This window comes from Spermophilus citellus (assembly GCF_964194105.1).
Source record: "Spermophilus citellus genome assembly, chromosome: 6".
NCBI lineage: Eukaryota > Metazoa > Chordata > Mammalia > Rodentia > Sciuridae > Spermophilus > Spermophilus citellus.
The window spans coordinates 7,752,464-7,768,844 of record NC_138187.1 but is presented as its reverse complement, the minus strand read 5'-3'; the positions used below and the strand labels follow the sequence as shown (position 1 = coordinate 7,768,844).

Below are 16,381 nucleotides of genomic sequence, written 5' to 3'. Positions count from 1 at the left end.
GGGGCTTCACTGATGAGAGTCCCCTCTTGGCAGATGATTCAGACCTACGTGGAGCACATCGAGAGATCCAAGATGCAGCAGGTTGGGGGGAGCAGCCAGACGGAGAGCAGCCTGCCAGGGCGGAGGTAGGCCAGCTAAGGTGGCAGAGGGGAGGCAGAGGGCCTCTGGGCAGGAGTGCATTTAGAGGTGGCTGTGGCTGAGGGCTTGTGAGTAGCCAGGCTATGCCTTCTGTGAGTCGCAGGTCAGTCTCAGAGGCTCAGCAAAGTTGCATGTGTTCAGCCCTCACTATTCACATAGCTGGCAAATTTTCCCATTCACCAAAATATATTTGAAACCTCAAAATCAGTGCTTACAGTGCTTTTGCTTTTGCAATCATTTGCATAAGGAATGAGTTTAACTCAGTACTAAGGCAGAACCAAGGGATCTGTCTGTCTGCCTCTCATACCAGGATTACAGAGGGAAGGGCCAGAGGGGCTGGACACTGTTCTGCAACAAGCACCTGGAGACCTCTACCTGCTGGCGGGCTTTGAAGCCCAGCTCTGGCATCTGTTAATGGGGCTTCAGCCGATCACCCAATGCTCTGACCTCATCTCATTTATAAAATAAAGAAGGTAGAGTTTGCTAGTTATGACTTGTGGATAAAACTAGGATCTGTGTGGAGTGTGAACACATTCTTCTTGGGGTAGGGGCTCAGTGTCTGTGGATCTGTGTTCTAGGTGAGTGGAGCATGCTACTGCTAACTGACGGGATGGGCGGAGATCAGGCCACCTTAGCCAACCACTGAGCCTCATTCCCTCTGCAGGGCAGGTTGATGCAGCAGACCCCCAGGCCCCTCTGCGTTAACCTTGCTTGAGCAGCAAGGTGAAGCCCGCCCAGGCCAGAGTCCTCTACTCTCTGTTTCAGTCCCAGGGAGCAGTATCAGAGATCCTATCCAGTTGTGACCAGCATGAGGGGGTGAGTGGGAGAGTACAGATGGAGGCCTGGGCCAGGGGTTCTACACCTCCATCATGTGGAGGTAGGGCCTGAAGCCAGGACCACAGGGTGAGCCAGGTGCACCCATCTCCCTGTGGCCCCTGATTCTGCAGATAGGCTGGGCCAGGGAGCACCCTTGGCACACTGCGTAAAAGCTGTTGCTTACATTTTCTTCCGTGCCTGCCTATTCTGTGTGTTATGTGCATAACAAAAAGGTTCAGAGGTCCAGCTCTGGACTTCATCAGCCACTGACCAGGAAGTTGGGCAAAGCTGTCTGCTTCTGTGCCCCAGAGTCTCCAACCTGGAAACAGAAACAGACGTGTGTGCCATTGTGTCTCCAGGACTGCAGCAGGGAGCAAGGCACTGGCAGTGTGCTTGCAGACACGAATCACTGCCTACCACCGAATGGGGCCTGTGTTGCAGCTGCCAGGCAGCACTAGAGTTAGCAAGGTAGGGTGGGCAAGAGAGCTTGGCAGACTGTGACAATTCCAAGTGTTTCTCCTTAGCACACTGTGGATGTGCTGACTTCTGGCCCTCAGAATGGCCACAAGGATTTCCAAACAGCTGGTCTTGAATTCTAACCCAGAGTCAAGGGTCTTAATGTTGTTTTGTGTAAGAGCTGCAGTGATTCTGGGACTTCCTGCCTGTCTTCTGCCAGTGCACCCTTAAAAGGGGAACAGCCCAAAGGTCACACAGTAGAGAGCACAGGGAGAGCATACCTGGGCTATCCTAGGAGCCGTGAGTGACCAGGATCTTGTGTCACAGTGGGCAGTGCCCCAGGCCCTGTGGACACTACATAAATTGGACTCCGTAGGACACTGGGCTCACCTAAAACCCTGCCACCCATGCTCTGAAACCAGCCGATGAAGGTTCTAGCCATCACCATGGGCAGTTCAGGCCTCCCATTCCTCTGTGTATAGTGGAGGAGCCACAGCTGTGGGGCAGGGTGTGCTTTGTCATGGATGATCCCATGGTGGGTGGGGAGAAGTAGGCCCTATCAGATCACCTGCTTCTTCAGGTGTTCCTGTGGGACCCACAGCCTTGAGCAGTGCACCAGTCAGTGTTGGCCCCTTGGTTTCTCCCTATTGGTCAGAGTTCAGCTCTGGTTGCAGGACAGGCAGACTGTGGGAAGCTGGCTCCTGCCGAGGAGCCCATAGCCCTGGGACTTGTGTGTGCCACTCAGGCCTCATTCCTCAGCCTTGCTGGGACTTTACAGCAGCTCTTCCTCTTCCCTCAGGGAGCCAGAATGAGCCCTGTGAGAAGCCCTTGACCTGCTTTATAGGGGTAGTCCTGGGATCTGCTCTGACCGTGCTGTTCTGACCAGGTCCTGTGGTCTGGCAGTGGCTAACCATGTCCTCTGGACAGCACAGGGCCTCTGGTGCCTGTCGGCAAGAGTGCGCCCCCTGCACGTAGCTGTCCTAGAAGCCCAGGCACTCATTTATTTACCGTGGAATCCCAGCATGTCCAGGAAAGGGAGGGTGTCTTGTGACACCAGTCTTTCACACCGATCTGATCTGCCAGCTGGGCAGCAGGTGTAAGCAGCCATGTCACCTTCATCTTGAGATCCTGTGAGTTGCCCACCTCTGCAGGACACATTAGCATGCTGGCTGTGTTGCAGGTGGCTTTTGGCCATGAGAAGGCCAAGGTGCTCCCAGGGCTGGGGAGAGGGGAATTGGAGGGGCAGTGCCCAGGTCTAGGCTGTCGCCATCACTCATCTAGCTGTCAGTTACACTGAGCTTCCTCACCAGCCCAGAGGCTGTTTCTCTTGCTGCTGCCGAAAATCAGGAGCATCCTCTGGGCTGTGCCTTCCCCACCATGATGTCTGGGCTCCTGGGTGTGGACAGGGGCTGCCGCCTGAGGCCTCCACAGTAGCTGACTAAGGTCAAGAAAGTGCAGCTTTGTCCCCCTACAAAGTGTGAGCCCTTCTGGGCTTGGGAGGCTGAGGTGGAGGGCAGATAGGTCCTGTCCCCTGTGCTCAGACCCCCTCAGTTCCCCTGAGGCCCTAGTTCCTCCTTATTCTGAGCTATCGACCACTCCTGACCCACACCAACTTTTCCTGCACTCCTGGTGTGATTTTTCAGAGTCTGTGTGTCTCAGTAGGAGCTCAGACATCAGCTGTGCTTAGGCATGAGCAGGAGCATGCGTGTGTCTCAACTCTGTCACCCTCCTCTGTGTGCACATGTGTGCTTGTGCTTCTGCAGTAGATGTGTACATGCTGCACTTGCTGAACTACTGCACAGGCCCCATCCAGGGCCTCTTGTTGAAGTCAAGATGTCTGTGTGTGTGACCGCTGTTGTGTGTAGGGGAGTGGGGGTTGGGCCACCTTCTTGTCTCCCCATCATTGTCCTCGAGCTTCTTCCTCTGAGCGTGTGCACAGCCAGGAACTAGCCTGACCTTCGTTCTCTAATGTGGTCTTCTTGTCCTGCCCTGTGCTGTCACTGCTGTGTGCTGGCCGTGTCTGTCGCTGCCCTGCAGTCCTCGCCAGTCATGGAGGAAGAGGTAACGCTGTGGGTCTCTGTCTACTCAGTCCTGGGGTTGCCTTGGGCCATATGTGCCACATCAAGCTGTGGAAGTCCTTGGTTTGTGTGTCCATTGCCCCATCTTGTGCAGCAAGAGCCGCCCCCATGCTCCCTGCTGTCGCCCTGTAGCATGTGGTGGCAGTGAGGATGGCATCGGCTTGGGCCTAGGGACATGTTAAGTGCTTCTCACCTGAGGTCATGAGTTTAAGTGCTTAACGGGGTCAGCCAGGCCCCAGGGTGCTCCCCATGCTAATATTAGCCTCTCAAAAGAGGCAAAGTGGGTAAGAGGAGGCGGGAGCCTGCTGGGGCAGGCAGGGGTGTAGCCCACCCCAGGCTCTGCTACTCTAGGCTTTGTGGGCTCTTGACAGGGAGCAGCTCTTGGGACTGGGCCCAGGAGGCTCTGGTAGAGACCCAGCACTTTCCAGCTGTCTTTCTCAGCATCTTAGAGTCTCCAAGTCTTGACGGGTACTGGCACCCCGTGAAGGGGTCATGAGAGCTGGCCATAGGCAAACGCCTTCTGATGTGGCTGAGTGTAGCTCCTCTGCTCCAGCAGGGTGTTGCCCCTCTGGTCCTGTGCCTGCCACTCCAGCAGCCCAGTTGACACAGCCAGGTCCCAGCAGGCATCAGGAAACAGACCAGCTCTCCAATCCCTAGAGCTGTCTGGGCACCCTTTCGCAGGGTCATCCTTCATAAAGCCATCCTCCAGCCACAGGAAGCATAGGCAGCATGCCTCTGCTCTGTCCTGCTCTCTGTCCTGTTTCCTTCAAGTACGAGAGGCTGAGGCATGCAGTAGTGCTAGTTCTTGCCCTGTCACCTCCAAGCAGAGCAGACTAGATCTGCCCCAGGGAAGATTGTGCTGCCCAGTCCTCCATGCCATTGAGGCCTGCCTGTTTAGAGGCCTCTGACGGGAGGACATGCAATGGGAGTACCTCTGTTCCCAGCACGACTTGCAGCCCTCCTAAGGTTCTCCTGGGACTGAGCCCACTGTAGGTGTGTTGGGCTTGGCTCTCTTGACTCTGTCTGCCTGATGCTCAGAGCCTCAGAGGACTCAGCTTCCTGTCGAGACTCGTGACAAGAGATCCTCCCTCAAAGGCTTCAGCAGATGAGGCATGCCTCACTTTACTTCAGACACATGGTATTCAAATGTTTTATAGTGATAAGACCTCATGAAAAACCAGATTGGTAGGAAAGCAGGGAGCAAAGAACTGGGCAGCAGACTGATGCTTCTACTGGCCCCAAGCAGAGACAGGACTGACAGGTTACCTATGAGGAGACAAGTCTGGGCTTTGTCATCATAAAAGTCACCACTCAAGGGAAATGGCCTGTCACTGCCTTGCTGTGAGATTGCTAGTGCTGACACCAGCGGTGACCATTAAAATTTGAGCTAGAAGCCAGGCACAGTGGTGCACGCATATAATCCCAATGGCTAGGGAGGCTGAGGCAGGAGGATCTCGAGTTGAAAGCCAGCCTCAGCATCTGCAAGGCGCTAAGCTACTCAGTGAGTCCCTATCTCTAAATAAAATACAAAATATGGATGGGGGGTGTGGTTCAGTAGTCGAGTGCCCTGAATTCAATCCCCCGTAACCCCCCCCCAAAAAAAAAAAAAAAAGAAAAAGAAATTGAGCTAGAGAAAAGTGATACATCAGTGAGGGAGGGGAACGATCACACAGGGTCATGAGGAGTGCAGACTACCCAGCACATGAGTGCTGCTGCCCAACTGGTCCTGCCCTCTGAAGCTGGACTGCAGGATGGCCTTTTGAGAAGCTCTGTCCACCAGAGAGGCCTCATGGCCCAGCGAGGGCGTCCACTCTTTCTCAGCTGACATTAACCTCCACTTCCTCTTCTCCTGCCCCTTTCCAGCAGGAAGGAACGTCCCACCTCTCTGAACGTCTTCCCCCTGGCTGACGGCATGGTACGTGCACAGATGGGGGGCAAGCTCGTGCCTGCGGGGGACCACTGGCACCTGAGTGACCTCGGCCAGCTGCAGTCCATCTCCAGCTACCAGGTTTTGTAGCCGTGCGTGGAGTAAGGGCCCCAGTGCCGATGCCCACGTCCATCCAGGGAGCCCTGTCTTTGCATGCCACCCCGTGCAGCTCCCCTGTGTTAGTCTATCTCCTCTGGCTTGGTGTCAGGAAGTATGGGCCCCAGTGACCCTGTGTTGCCATAGCCACTTTATGTGGCTTCCCATGGCACCTGCTAGACCAGGCTGGGCCTCTCTGATCCTTAGGTGGACCACTCTACAGTGGAGATCCTGTGTCTATTAGGGCTGAGCTCAGCAGCTCTCCACCAGCACACCCCAAAGTGCAGTATCCCCTCAAACCAGACTTAGGCAGGACACACATTGCTTCCCGAGCTGCCTCTGCTTTCATAGGAGTTTAGTCCTGAGACAGGATTTCAGCTGGAGGAAGCCAAAGGGCTTTCTCGTTGGGCCCTTCTCCCATCCTTGGAGATAGCTGTGAGTTAAAAAGGAAGGTCCCCCACTCACCCTTCATAGGTCTGTACAGCCACCCAGAGAAGGCCAGATCCTCCATGCAGGACCTGGTCTCTTGCTACACCTGTACGTAATGCTCAGGCTGCTGCCACAGGACAGGGCTCTCTGGCCACATTGCCAGAAAAGGCAGGCCACCTTCCTGGGCAGAGGAGCTGGCACTGGGTCTGGTGACTTTCCTCCCAACATCCCCGGAGGACATGTGGGGCCTGTGGGCTGGGCATATGAGGCTTAGGTTTTTGCTTGCTGCTAGCCCTTGGAAAGTGATCCATGGTCCCATGGCTGTTCCAGGGAGTAAAGTCACCAGCCATGATCCTCACTGTCCTGCCAGTGTTGGTGTACAGGAGGAGGGCAGCAGGCACATGGGGAACTGGCTGCTCACCCTCCCCCACTCCTGCTCTGCAGCAGGGACTCTCAGGGGGCCCCCTGGCCCGCCTTTCTTCCCACAAAGCCTTTTCTTTCTCTACTACATTGTCTGAAACAGTCTTTCTCTCCATAAATCATAGTGTTTTATGTTTTAGTTCACAGTGTGTTTTGTTTGATTTTTCTTTTTTTTTCCTTTTAATAATTATCTTTTAAGTTTTTTTTTCATGCTCCAGGTTTTAATTTCTTAATTTTTTTGTTTTTTGTTTTGTTTTTGTTTTCATGTACCATAGTGTTTTAACCAAACAGTTGTGGCCACTCATGGTGAGGAATGACCGCTAGGAGTGTGTGGGTTCTTTGCAATACACTTGGAGGTCACTGCCCCACGTTGATGTTTAGGAGGTTGAGAGGTTTGCCCTAGGTAAGTGGTGACCCTATAGGATAACAGCTGGGGCCCTGGGGGCGGCGTGGCCAGTGGGCAATACGCCCTACAGTGACCACAAGGGTCTCTGAAGGCGGGGAAATCATGGCACAGAGGAAAGTGGTCCAGAATGTGCCTCACTGCACCCCCGGCTTCTGCCTGAGCTGCTGGCATCTCTGCTTCCCTTTTAGAAGGGCAGCAGAGACCTGACCCTGCAGATCTGTTGTGGGGAAGGCCCAGATCTGCATCACTGGTAACAGTTTGAAGCAGAGTGGTCTCCCCTTCTCACACCAGGAACAAGCCGTGTGTGGTCTAAACCCATGTTCAGACATCAGGGTGAAGCAGAGTGGTCTCCCTTTCTTTCTCACACCAGGCATAAGCTATGTGTCTGGCCTAAGCCCACGTTCAGATTTCAGTGCAAAGCCTCAGCCACTGGGAGACAGCTAGACTGTGTGCAGTGTGTCTCACCTGGTACTGCTGATGCCTGGGCACTGTAGAGGTTGAGTGGCAACCCTGGTATCCAGCCCTCTCCAGCCTGACAGCAGCTGTCCCTGACCTCTTCCAGACATCCCTGCACATAGTCACCCCATCTGAGAGCTACTGTTGTGGAGGAATTTGTGGGTGTTTTGTTTTTTCCTTTTTTGATGCTGGGGATGGAACCCAGGGCCTTGGCACATGCAGGGCAGGTGCTCTAACACTGAACCACATCCTCAGCCCTTTTCTTTGTGGTTATTTTGAGACAGTGTTTGGGTAAGTTTCCCAGACTAACTCAAAACTTGGGGAGCCTCCTGACCCAGCCTCCCCAACAGTTAGAATCACAGTGTGTGCCATCATGCCCAGCTACATGTGAGATTTTGAGACTTCTTGTATAGAAATTTGGGAGCCTGGTACATGGAGTTGGAAACCTGTTCTCTGAACAAGTAGTGGTGTCTATAACTGAGGCCCTGCCCAAGCCTGGTGCTGAGCCCATGGTCAGGCAAAGGCACATGGCAGATACAGCTCTGACCTTGGGAGCATGCACTTATCCATTCAGGTCCCTGTGTTCACCACTGTAGACAGGACTGCACGCCTTCCTCTTCCATCTGTTCCCCTCCCAAGTGAGCATCCTCACCAGTAGGAAGTTCCTCTGAAGGTGTCCCCCCTCTGGGAACACACAAAATGTGGTGCAGCTGCCTGCCTGGGACGTACAGATTGATCTGCCTCAGAGCCCCACAAGCTGTTCCCTTCCTGTACAATGAGGGAGGGCAGGGAGGGGAGCAAGGGGGGCGCAGGCCAGCTATGGCCTGGGCTGCCTGTAAGGCTGGCACAGCTGCCCAGGCTTCATCAGGGTATGAACATGAGTTAATAGGGAAGTGTTTGGGGCTCTTTGTATTGAAACTGTGCAATATTTTCATCAGGAAAGACCATAGGAAAAGAGTGTTTGTTTCATGTCCCATGCAATTCAGATAAAATGTCTTCCTAATGAGATTCCTGAGGTAAGTACCTGGTCGTAATTACTGGACCCTCCTCCCAGAATATCTAACAGTGTCCAAACAGAACTTCAGGCCATTAGGACTTGCACTGTTGTTCAGTTCTGTATGTGGGTCAGTCACACCATGAGGTGAAGCAGCGTGTGTCTGGGAGTCACAGCCACAGATGTGGTGAAAGTATACATCCCCTTCCCAGCTGGACTTCAGCCAGGGCTGAGCAGGAGTGTCCTGGAAGCAGTGGAGGGAGAGGGACATGGCCCTATCATCCCTCCTCAGATGCCTCCTTTCCGCTGCCCCTATAGAGCCCCTTGCCTGGCTCTGGGCTACGACTGGTTTCTGGCCACCACTGTCTACAGAGGGCCCCGCTTTGTCCCCTGTGTAGCGTCACACCATGGTTCCCATTGCTGGTGTTTCCTTGTATCCAGTGGAGGGTACAAGCTTTGAGCCAGAGGCAGCTGCCGGATGACAGGAGAACTCCAGAGTGGTAGGCCAAGGGAATTACTGGCCCAGGGGTCTCCTGACCCTGCAAGCTGGGGGCAGTGATGCTTATGGCCAGTAGTGGAGTGATGGGGCCCCCGGTGGCCGCCCCTAGCTGTAACGCATGGTCCCTTGTGTTGACCGCCCCCCTCCCTGCGTTTGGCCCTAGTGTCCCAACGATGAGATGTCAGAGTCAGGCCAGTCTTCAGCAGCTGCCACACCTAGCACCACTGGCACCAAGTCCAACACTCCCACGTCCTCTGTTCCCTCTGCCGCCGTCACACCACTCAACGAGAGCCTGCAGCCCCTGGGGGACTACGGCAGCAGCACAAAGAACAGCAAGAGGGCCCGGGAGAAGCGCAACAGCCGCAACATGGAAGTCCAGGTCACCCAGGAAATGCGGAACGTCAGCATAGGTGTGTAGCAGCCCACACGCCCAGTGCCTCAGTCCCTGAAGGGGAGGCCAAGTGCCCTGAGCCTCTCCTGCCTGGCACCTAGGAGGCTTCTCTTCCTTTTGGAATCTAGTATTGACAGCTGTAATGGTCAGCTCAGGCTTTCATTACACTGGGAACTGGGTGGCTTAAACAAGGGAAGTCTGTTTTCTCCTGCAGGCTGGGAGCCCAAGCCCAGGTATGGAGGCTGGTTTCTCCGAGGCCTTCCTCTGCCTTGCAGATGCCACCTCTCCCTGGGCCTCATATAGCCCTGCTGTGTCTATGCCTGGTCTCCTACTATAAGGACACCACTAGGGACACTACCTCAATGCAGTCATATTGGGGTCAGGACTTCCTCCTACGTATGGGGAGGGATGCAGCCCAACAGAGCACAGTCTCGCAGTGTGTGGCTAGAGATAAAAGCAGGACCTCTGTCATTAAGAGGAGGCTCACGGCATGGGGTTGAGCAGTCCTGTGTCAGCATTATGCTAGGCCTTCCCTCCAGGACTCACAGTGCTGGGTTGTGTCCATGTGGCCAGTGTGGAGAGGACCCTTTTTTGACACCTGGCCATGGGTCTGCAAACATGATGCAGAGAGCCACTGTGAGGGTGAGGGTTGCTGGACTGTCCACTCTCCACGTGTTCCTTGTGCTCCCCTCTAGGTATGGGCAGCAGTGACGAGTGGTCTGATGTTCAGGACATTATCGACTCCACCCCGGAGCTGGACATGTGTCCAGAGACCCGCCTAGACCGCACAGGAAACAGGTGCTCACAGGACCAGGCCCTGGGTTGGGGTCAGCATTCACTCAAGCCAGTGTCTGTGGTTGAGGGTGCAGTCCTGTCCACGCTTACACCCACAGGCTCTGGGTGTGAGCGAGGCAGAGCATCATGGGGAGCTTGTGGCAGAGAAGGCAGCTCATCTCACAGCAGCCAGGAAGCAAAGAGAGGAGGGGCCCCTAGTTACCTCACCCCCAGTGTGGCCACCAGCTGGTGACTCAGTCCTTAGCTCTGGGGCCTTCGGGGATAAAGCCTGGCGTGACAGCAGCTGTGGTAGGAGGGGAGGAGGTCTGGGTATGAAGCAGACAATTCTGTCCCCTGCCCTGTGTCCCAGCAGCCCCACCCAGGGCATCGTGAACAAAGCTTTTGGCATCAACACTGACTCCCTGTACCATGAGCTGTCGACGGCAGGATCCGAGGTCATTGGGGATGTGGATGAAGGAGCTGACCTCCTAGGTAAACTCTCCCTGCTGACTCCCTAACTTTCCGTTGGGAGAGAATAGGCTTTCCATTGGTTGGTTGGGTGTGGTGAAAAGACATCTCTGTGTGCTCCTGGGCCAGGCACTGTTGTCATGCAGTTTTAGCAAGTTGAGCTCCTCATGCTACAAGTTCTACCCTGTAAGCCTATAGTGGGTGGATTTTCGTGTGCTCACAAGGTCGTGTGACCATTAGCACCCCGTTAGAGCATCTTTACCCAGAGAGAAACCCCGTGCAGTCCCCAGTCTTCCTCTGGGCCCCTCCTTGGCATTCTGCTCTGTGGGGCATTTTGGGAGGGTGGCCATTTGCCAGCATTCTGTGTGAGGAAGTTCACAGACAGCCTCCACATTGCCAAGGGGAGCTGAGCTCCTAGGCACCCCTCCTGCCAGCACAGGCTCAGGGCATCCATGGGTCCTCAGGCAGGGCTGGCAGGAAGCAGTGACCTTTAGCTGGGCCTCTGCACAACACCTGCAGGGGGAGCTCTTGGTCTTGGGCGCAGCCCCAACATCTCTTGCCTGCAGCAGCAAGAGGCTGTGTGCCCACAAGTCTGCCTGTGGGAAGGAGCGGCTTTGTCCCATTCCTCTGCATGGTTCTGGATGGGTCCATGGGACGCTGCTGCTTGGTTCTGACTGCCTCAGAAGGAGCAGGAACTTCAGTCAGAGCAGCCTCTGAGGGCGAGGCTGGGGTCGTGGAGCTGGCCAAGCCTCCACACCTGGCCCGTCAGCTGTCCAGCAAAGCGCTCACCCTGCAGCTTGACTGCTGCTCCCCCACCTCCTGCTGCCTGTCGCCCTCAAGGCTCAAGGTGTTTCCCTGCAGCCAAGTGGCCTTTCAAACACCACCGTGTCGGCACAGGCAGCAGAAGGCTGACCTTCTTGTTCACCCTGCTCCAGAGGCTGTGGGCCTGCCTCCTGGCGTCTTGGGGCAGGGCATCTTCAGGGATCTGAACTCCCACAGTGCTCAGCACCAGCCCTGACAAGCTCCGAGCAGAAGCTCTATTCTGCTAGGCTTGCATCTGAAGTGCTGGCCATGTCTCCCTATCGTGGGACTCGTATCCTGAGCTGTTCCCATGCTGGCTCAGTGGGGTTGAGTGTGCTCACACTCCAAGGGGAAGGACTAGATGCTCCCGCGGGGAGAGGACAAAATAAGCAGCCTTTTCTGTCAGGACATGTTTCTAATGGAATTTTTTTCAGAAGGGTTTTAGAATATTTTTACTTTGTTTTTGTAGTATTGGGGGTTGAACCCTAACCCTTGCACATGCTAGGTAGTGTTCTCCCTCTGAGCCATATACACAGTCTTTTAAAATTTTTTTATTTGGAGCCAGAGTCTTGTTAAGTTCCTAAGGCTGGCCTTGAATTTGCCATGGTCCTCCTGCTTCAGCCTCCTGAGCTGCTGGGATCATGGGTGTCACCACCACCCAGCTGAGGCAGTCACTTTTTTTTTGGTACTGGGGATTGAAACCCAGGAGCACTTAACCACTGAGCCACATCCTCATCCCTTTTTATTTTTTGAGACAGGGTCTTGCTAGGTTACTGATACCGGCTTTGAACTTGTGATCCTTCTGCTTCAGGCTCCCTAGCCACTAGAATGATAGGTGTGGCCCTTGTACAAACCCAAGGCCTCACACATCCTAAGCTATATCCCTAGACCCGTGTCACTTTTGATTGAAAGTGCTTCTGCACATTTTAATTTCTTTTCCTTCGTGTGACTGAGCTCTTTTGCACTGTATAGTACATGATCATCTCTCTTCCATGTCGAATTGCATGGTGGATACTGCTGAACTGGGTGGCTGTGGCATCATCTCCAAGGACTGCCCTGGGGTGGATTTCTAGGAATAGAAGCACCAAGTAAAGGTGCAGGACTGAGGACCCTTGCTGCACACAGCTCCTCTCATACCAGCCATGAAGCTGACCCACCCCCAAGGAACCTGCTGTCCCTTAAGGCACTTCCTGCAGCATGAGGTGCTCCCTGAGGAGCCTGCAGCCTGTGTGGAGAAGCACAGGTCCATATTGAGGAACGCAACACAATCCATGCTGTACTCACAGCAAGTCCCCCAGGAGTGCTGCCTGGCTCACTGCTGCTGAAGGCCAGCTTCCGTCAGACCCTCACCACTGAGTGGCAGGGAGGAGACAGCATCCCCCAAACACATGGGCATAGGAGCTTATCCCTGAGCTGTGTGCAGCTGTGTGCAACTATGCTGAGGCTGCAGACAGGCACAGGGGGCATCTGGAGACCCCCTGTGTGCACAAGAGCACCCCTGCTCACCACAGGTGCCCACGTATTGGTGAATTTAATGAAAAGGTAAAAGTCTTCTTCCTAGAAAGACACATATTCAGACAAAATCTCTGTTTCCATGTCAAGGACTGTGTCCCCACCAGCCACCCTGCTCCCAGCAGTAGCACTGGCTGCTGCTGAGAAAGTGAGACCCCAATTAGCAGCCCTGAGTGACCACCCTCTGCTGGTTTTAACGGCTCTACTGAAATGTGGCCCACCCCCACCCCCACCATGTCCTTCACCCATCAGAAGAATGCAGCTCGGTGGCTGTCAACATGTTTAGAGCTGTGTGACCACTGCCACTACAGAACACTGCCACCTCCTGAAAGGAAGCCCATACCCAGTTGGCAGCTCTCCCCCGACCTGGCAGCTCTGGTCTACTTTCTGGATTGCCTCTTTTGAACCTGCCAGTGGCCTCCCGCCCGGTGTCTTTTGCTCGCTGTCCTCCCAAAGGCTGAGCAGCTGCCCACTGCATAGCTGTGCTCACCCTCTCCTGCCTGTGCACACAGCCTAGGCACTGCTCCTTCAGCTCCTGATGCACACGGCCCTCAGTAGTTCTGCAAGATTGCCAGGCTCCACCAGCTTCCTCATCAGCTGGTGGCCCCTGTGTCCTATCCATTTGTCCATCAGGCAGGCCACCACCCCCATGCTCATTCTGCAGCCCTGGCTGTGGAGCCATCCCCTCCTGGCATACCTGCCTGATTGACGCAGCTGTAAGCCTACTTTCTCTCTGCAGCTGGCCCCTCCTTGCCCATCAGGGAACCTCAGGCCTGTGAGATGCCCCTGTGGTCATTGCTTATTCTCAATCTAGGTAGCATGGTCCCCATGTCACTGCCATATAGCATCTCTTAAGTGGTGAGGGGAGGTCAAACAGAGGACAGGAAAACCTCACTGAATCTTAGCCAGAAGCCATGCAGCCTTTCAGGAGAGCCTGGCTTCTAGGGGTCCTGGCAGCACTTACTCCTGAGAGGCCTCCAGGTGCATGTGATGGTCTTTGTTTCCAACAACTGCCCCTAAGGAGGACTTGCATCTCTGGGGGGAGCTCTGCAAATTGCTGGCCACCCAGGGAACCCCCTGGTCCAGGTTGCATGAGACATGCTCTCGAGATGATGGACATTCTGGAGCCTTTAGTTGTACAGTGTGTGTGAGCCAGGTTGCTGCTGTGGTCTGGTGGTAGGTCAGTTTGGCTGCCAAGGAGGAGGAGGAGCAAGCAGGCTGTGTGTCCCTCTCCTGTGATCACCCCAGCAGAGTGCACTCTGACAGGGGCCACCCCAGCATCCAGCCCATCACCACAGGGCTGGCCTGCATTATGGGGACCACATGCTAAAGGCAGCCCTACCCCTCCACTGCCCATGCAGCTGCAAAACAGCAGCAGCACCAGTGCAGGTCCTTTAGTGTGTGCACTTCTTGCTGTGGGAAGATCCTGTGATTTCAGGAACACATGGTCTCTGCATACGGCAAGTGGGAGGTTGCCCAGCCACGCTGTCAGGAGTGGCATCCCTGTGGCCCCTATCCCCTCAGTGGAGGAAGTAAAAGGACCCTGCACCAGGCAGCTGTTACTCCCCTTGAGCCTAGGATTCCAGTAAGTGCAGTTATTCACTATTACTTTGGACTCCCCATGAGAGGAAGTCTGCTGCAGATGAAACTGGAACGTGCCAGTGGGTCTGAGACCCACCACAGTCTCAGAGCTCAGCAAGGGCGCGTGCTGTTCCAGCACCACCTCATGGGAAGTTCATGCACACAGACCCTACAGAAGGTGTTCCCAAATTAGGGACAAAGGGTCTGAGGCACAGAGAAGCAAGGAGCTTGTCTGCATCCCTTGGCTGGGACCTGAAATGCTAACAGGCTGACCCACACTCTGCTACAGATGGTCACTGGCTGTTCTTCAGTGACCCATTCCACCCCTGTGGTGACCAGCCCTGGATATCTAGAAATGACCTTGAAAAGTAGATATGCCTGTGGGAGAAGCCTTGAGCACTCCCTCAGGACCATCTCGGACCCAGTGGCTGAGCCTGTCAACTTCTGGGAGTCCTCACAGATCACCAACTGCTGGCTCATAAATCCATTCAGTAGCAGGAAAAATGAGTGATGGGCCTCTTTTTCTGGACCTGCTGAATGGACTCTGATGTTCAGGCAGAAGAGTGCATGTGAGAGCTGTCTGAGGAAGCTTGTGATGACAGTCACCCTGGGCTGGGCAGTGCCAGGCACCCCCACCAGCCAGAAGCCAAGCACAAATCTCAGCCTTGTGACTAGCCTCCAGCCATGGGGCCAGGTGGTCTTTCCAGTAGAGGTGTTGGGTTACAGTCTTGACCAATGCGGAGGCTTGGTGCACATCCAACCTCACACCACAGTTATTCACTAAGTGGGTTAAAGATCTAAACCTGAGGATACAAGGACAGTGGAAAAGAATGTTGGGGAATACCTTTACAATCTGGGCTTCTTCATGACCAGAGACACAAAACAATATCAAGAACACACATGTACTTATACATGAGGCTGTGTGCATAGCAGGCCCAAGGCCCTGGGTCCTGTCACACACACAAAAAAAGATATATATGTGATCTCCATCATTCAAGTAAGTTAAGGGCAATAGAAAAGGAGCAAAGTATAAAATAGAAACTCACAGAAAATACCCACAAACATGAAGAAGGTCAGCTCCAGGATTAACAAGGAAGTGAACACAGGAGGCTGAGAGGGATAGAGCCCTGGGGTGCCACATCACAGGGGACCAAGAGGGTTGCTAGTGAGTGAGCAGCCTGGTCTGTCTTGGTTTGGAGTGGATGTTCATCTGGAGTCTGCCAGACTGGAGAGTGGCAAGAGGACCCTGCTTGTCAGCAGGTGCACTGCTGAGCTTGAGTCTCTGCAACGCAGCTAGGTGTTTTAGATCAAATGGGTCTTAGTTTGTTTTGAGCCTAGGGGTGCTCTATCACTGAGCCACATCACCACCCTTTTTATTTTTTATTTTGAGACAATCTCACAAAGTTAATGAGGCTGGCCTTGAACTTGGGATCCTTCCATCTCAGCCTCCCCAGTTGCTGGGATGGCAGGTGTGCACCTCTGTGCCCAGCCTCAAGTGGGTCTTTAATCACGTTGCTTTCTTGTGGAATGCACCAAGTGGAAGGGCTTGTTTAATAAAATCTATAAGAGAAAGCAGTGCTTTCCACACAGCCACCCTGTGCACTGGAGAGGTATGTGCCCAGCGAGGACAGCGTACACCACCCCGTGCTCCCCACCCTCCTCTGCCTCTTGACTTATTGATTTCCTCCCTTTTCAGGAGGGTCCTCACTCCCTTACGACCCTCTGGTCATTCCTTACCACAGACCAGGGCTGGCCTGAATAATGCAAATCCAGCATCAGGTGCCCATCTGTCATCAGGTGACCTCCCAAAAATGTGCCAGTGAGTGCGGCCAGCTCACTCTGGGGGCCTCTCAGAGGGCATCCTGCACCCATGGTTCCCAGTCACACCCTCCTGCTGGTGGGAGACAACAGGAAAGGCTATTGAGCCCCCGAGAACTGAAGGCCTCCTGTCCCCTATGGCTCCATCCCACTGCCTTGTTGCTTCTCATGCCCTTCAACGTGGAAATGGCTGGATCATTGCTTTTTCTTTAATAAGAATTTCTTTATTTGTTGGTTTCAGTCACCAATTGATCTTTGTCGCTTCCTTCCCCGTTTCTCTGTGCTCTGCTGGACGTGGCCCAGGGGAGTTCTCAGGTGTGT

At 54.3% G+C, this 16,381-nt stretch overlaps 1 protein-coding gene across 21 annotated transcripts in view; it reads left to right on the top strand.

The window, feature by feature from the left end:
* MAPK8IP3 (mitogen-activated protein kinase 8 interacting protein 3) overlaps positions 1 to 16,381 on the top strand; it is a 38,797-nt gene that overhangs the window by 11,145 nt on the left and 11,271 nt on the right. For 3 of the 21 annotated variants that reach the window (XM_081298496.1, XM_081298495.1, XM_081298505.1), the window contains exons 4-10: positions 34 to 125; positions 3,448 to 3,471; positions 5,352 to 5,496; positions 8,879 to 9,125; positions 9,802 to 9,904; positions 10,251 to 10,372; positions 16,364 to 16,375. In XM_081298496.1, coding sequence (XP_081154622.1) covers positions 34 to 125; positions 3,448 to 3,471; positions 5,352 to 5,496; positions 8,879 to 9,125; positions 9,802 to 9,904; positions 10,251 to 10,372; positions 16,364 to 16,375 — 745 coding nt within the window. Of the gene's footprint in view, positions 1 to 33; positions 126 to 3,447; positions 3,472 to 5,351; positions 5,497 to 6,635; positions 6,764 to 8,878; positions 9,126 to 9,801; positions 9,905 to 10,250; positions 10,373 to 16,363; positions 16,376 to 16,381 lie in introns of those variants that run through there. The other 18 variants (XM_081298508.1, XM_081298514.1, XM_081298500.1 and 15 more) reach the window with 17 other exon arrangements.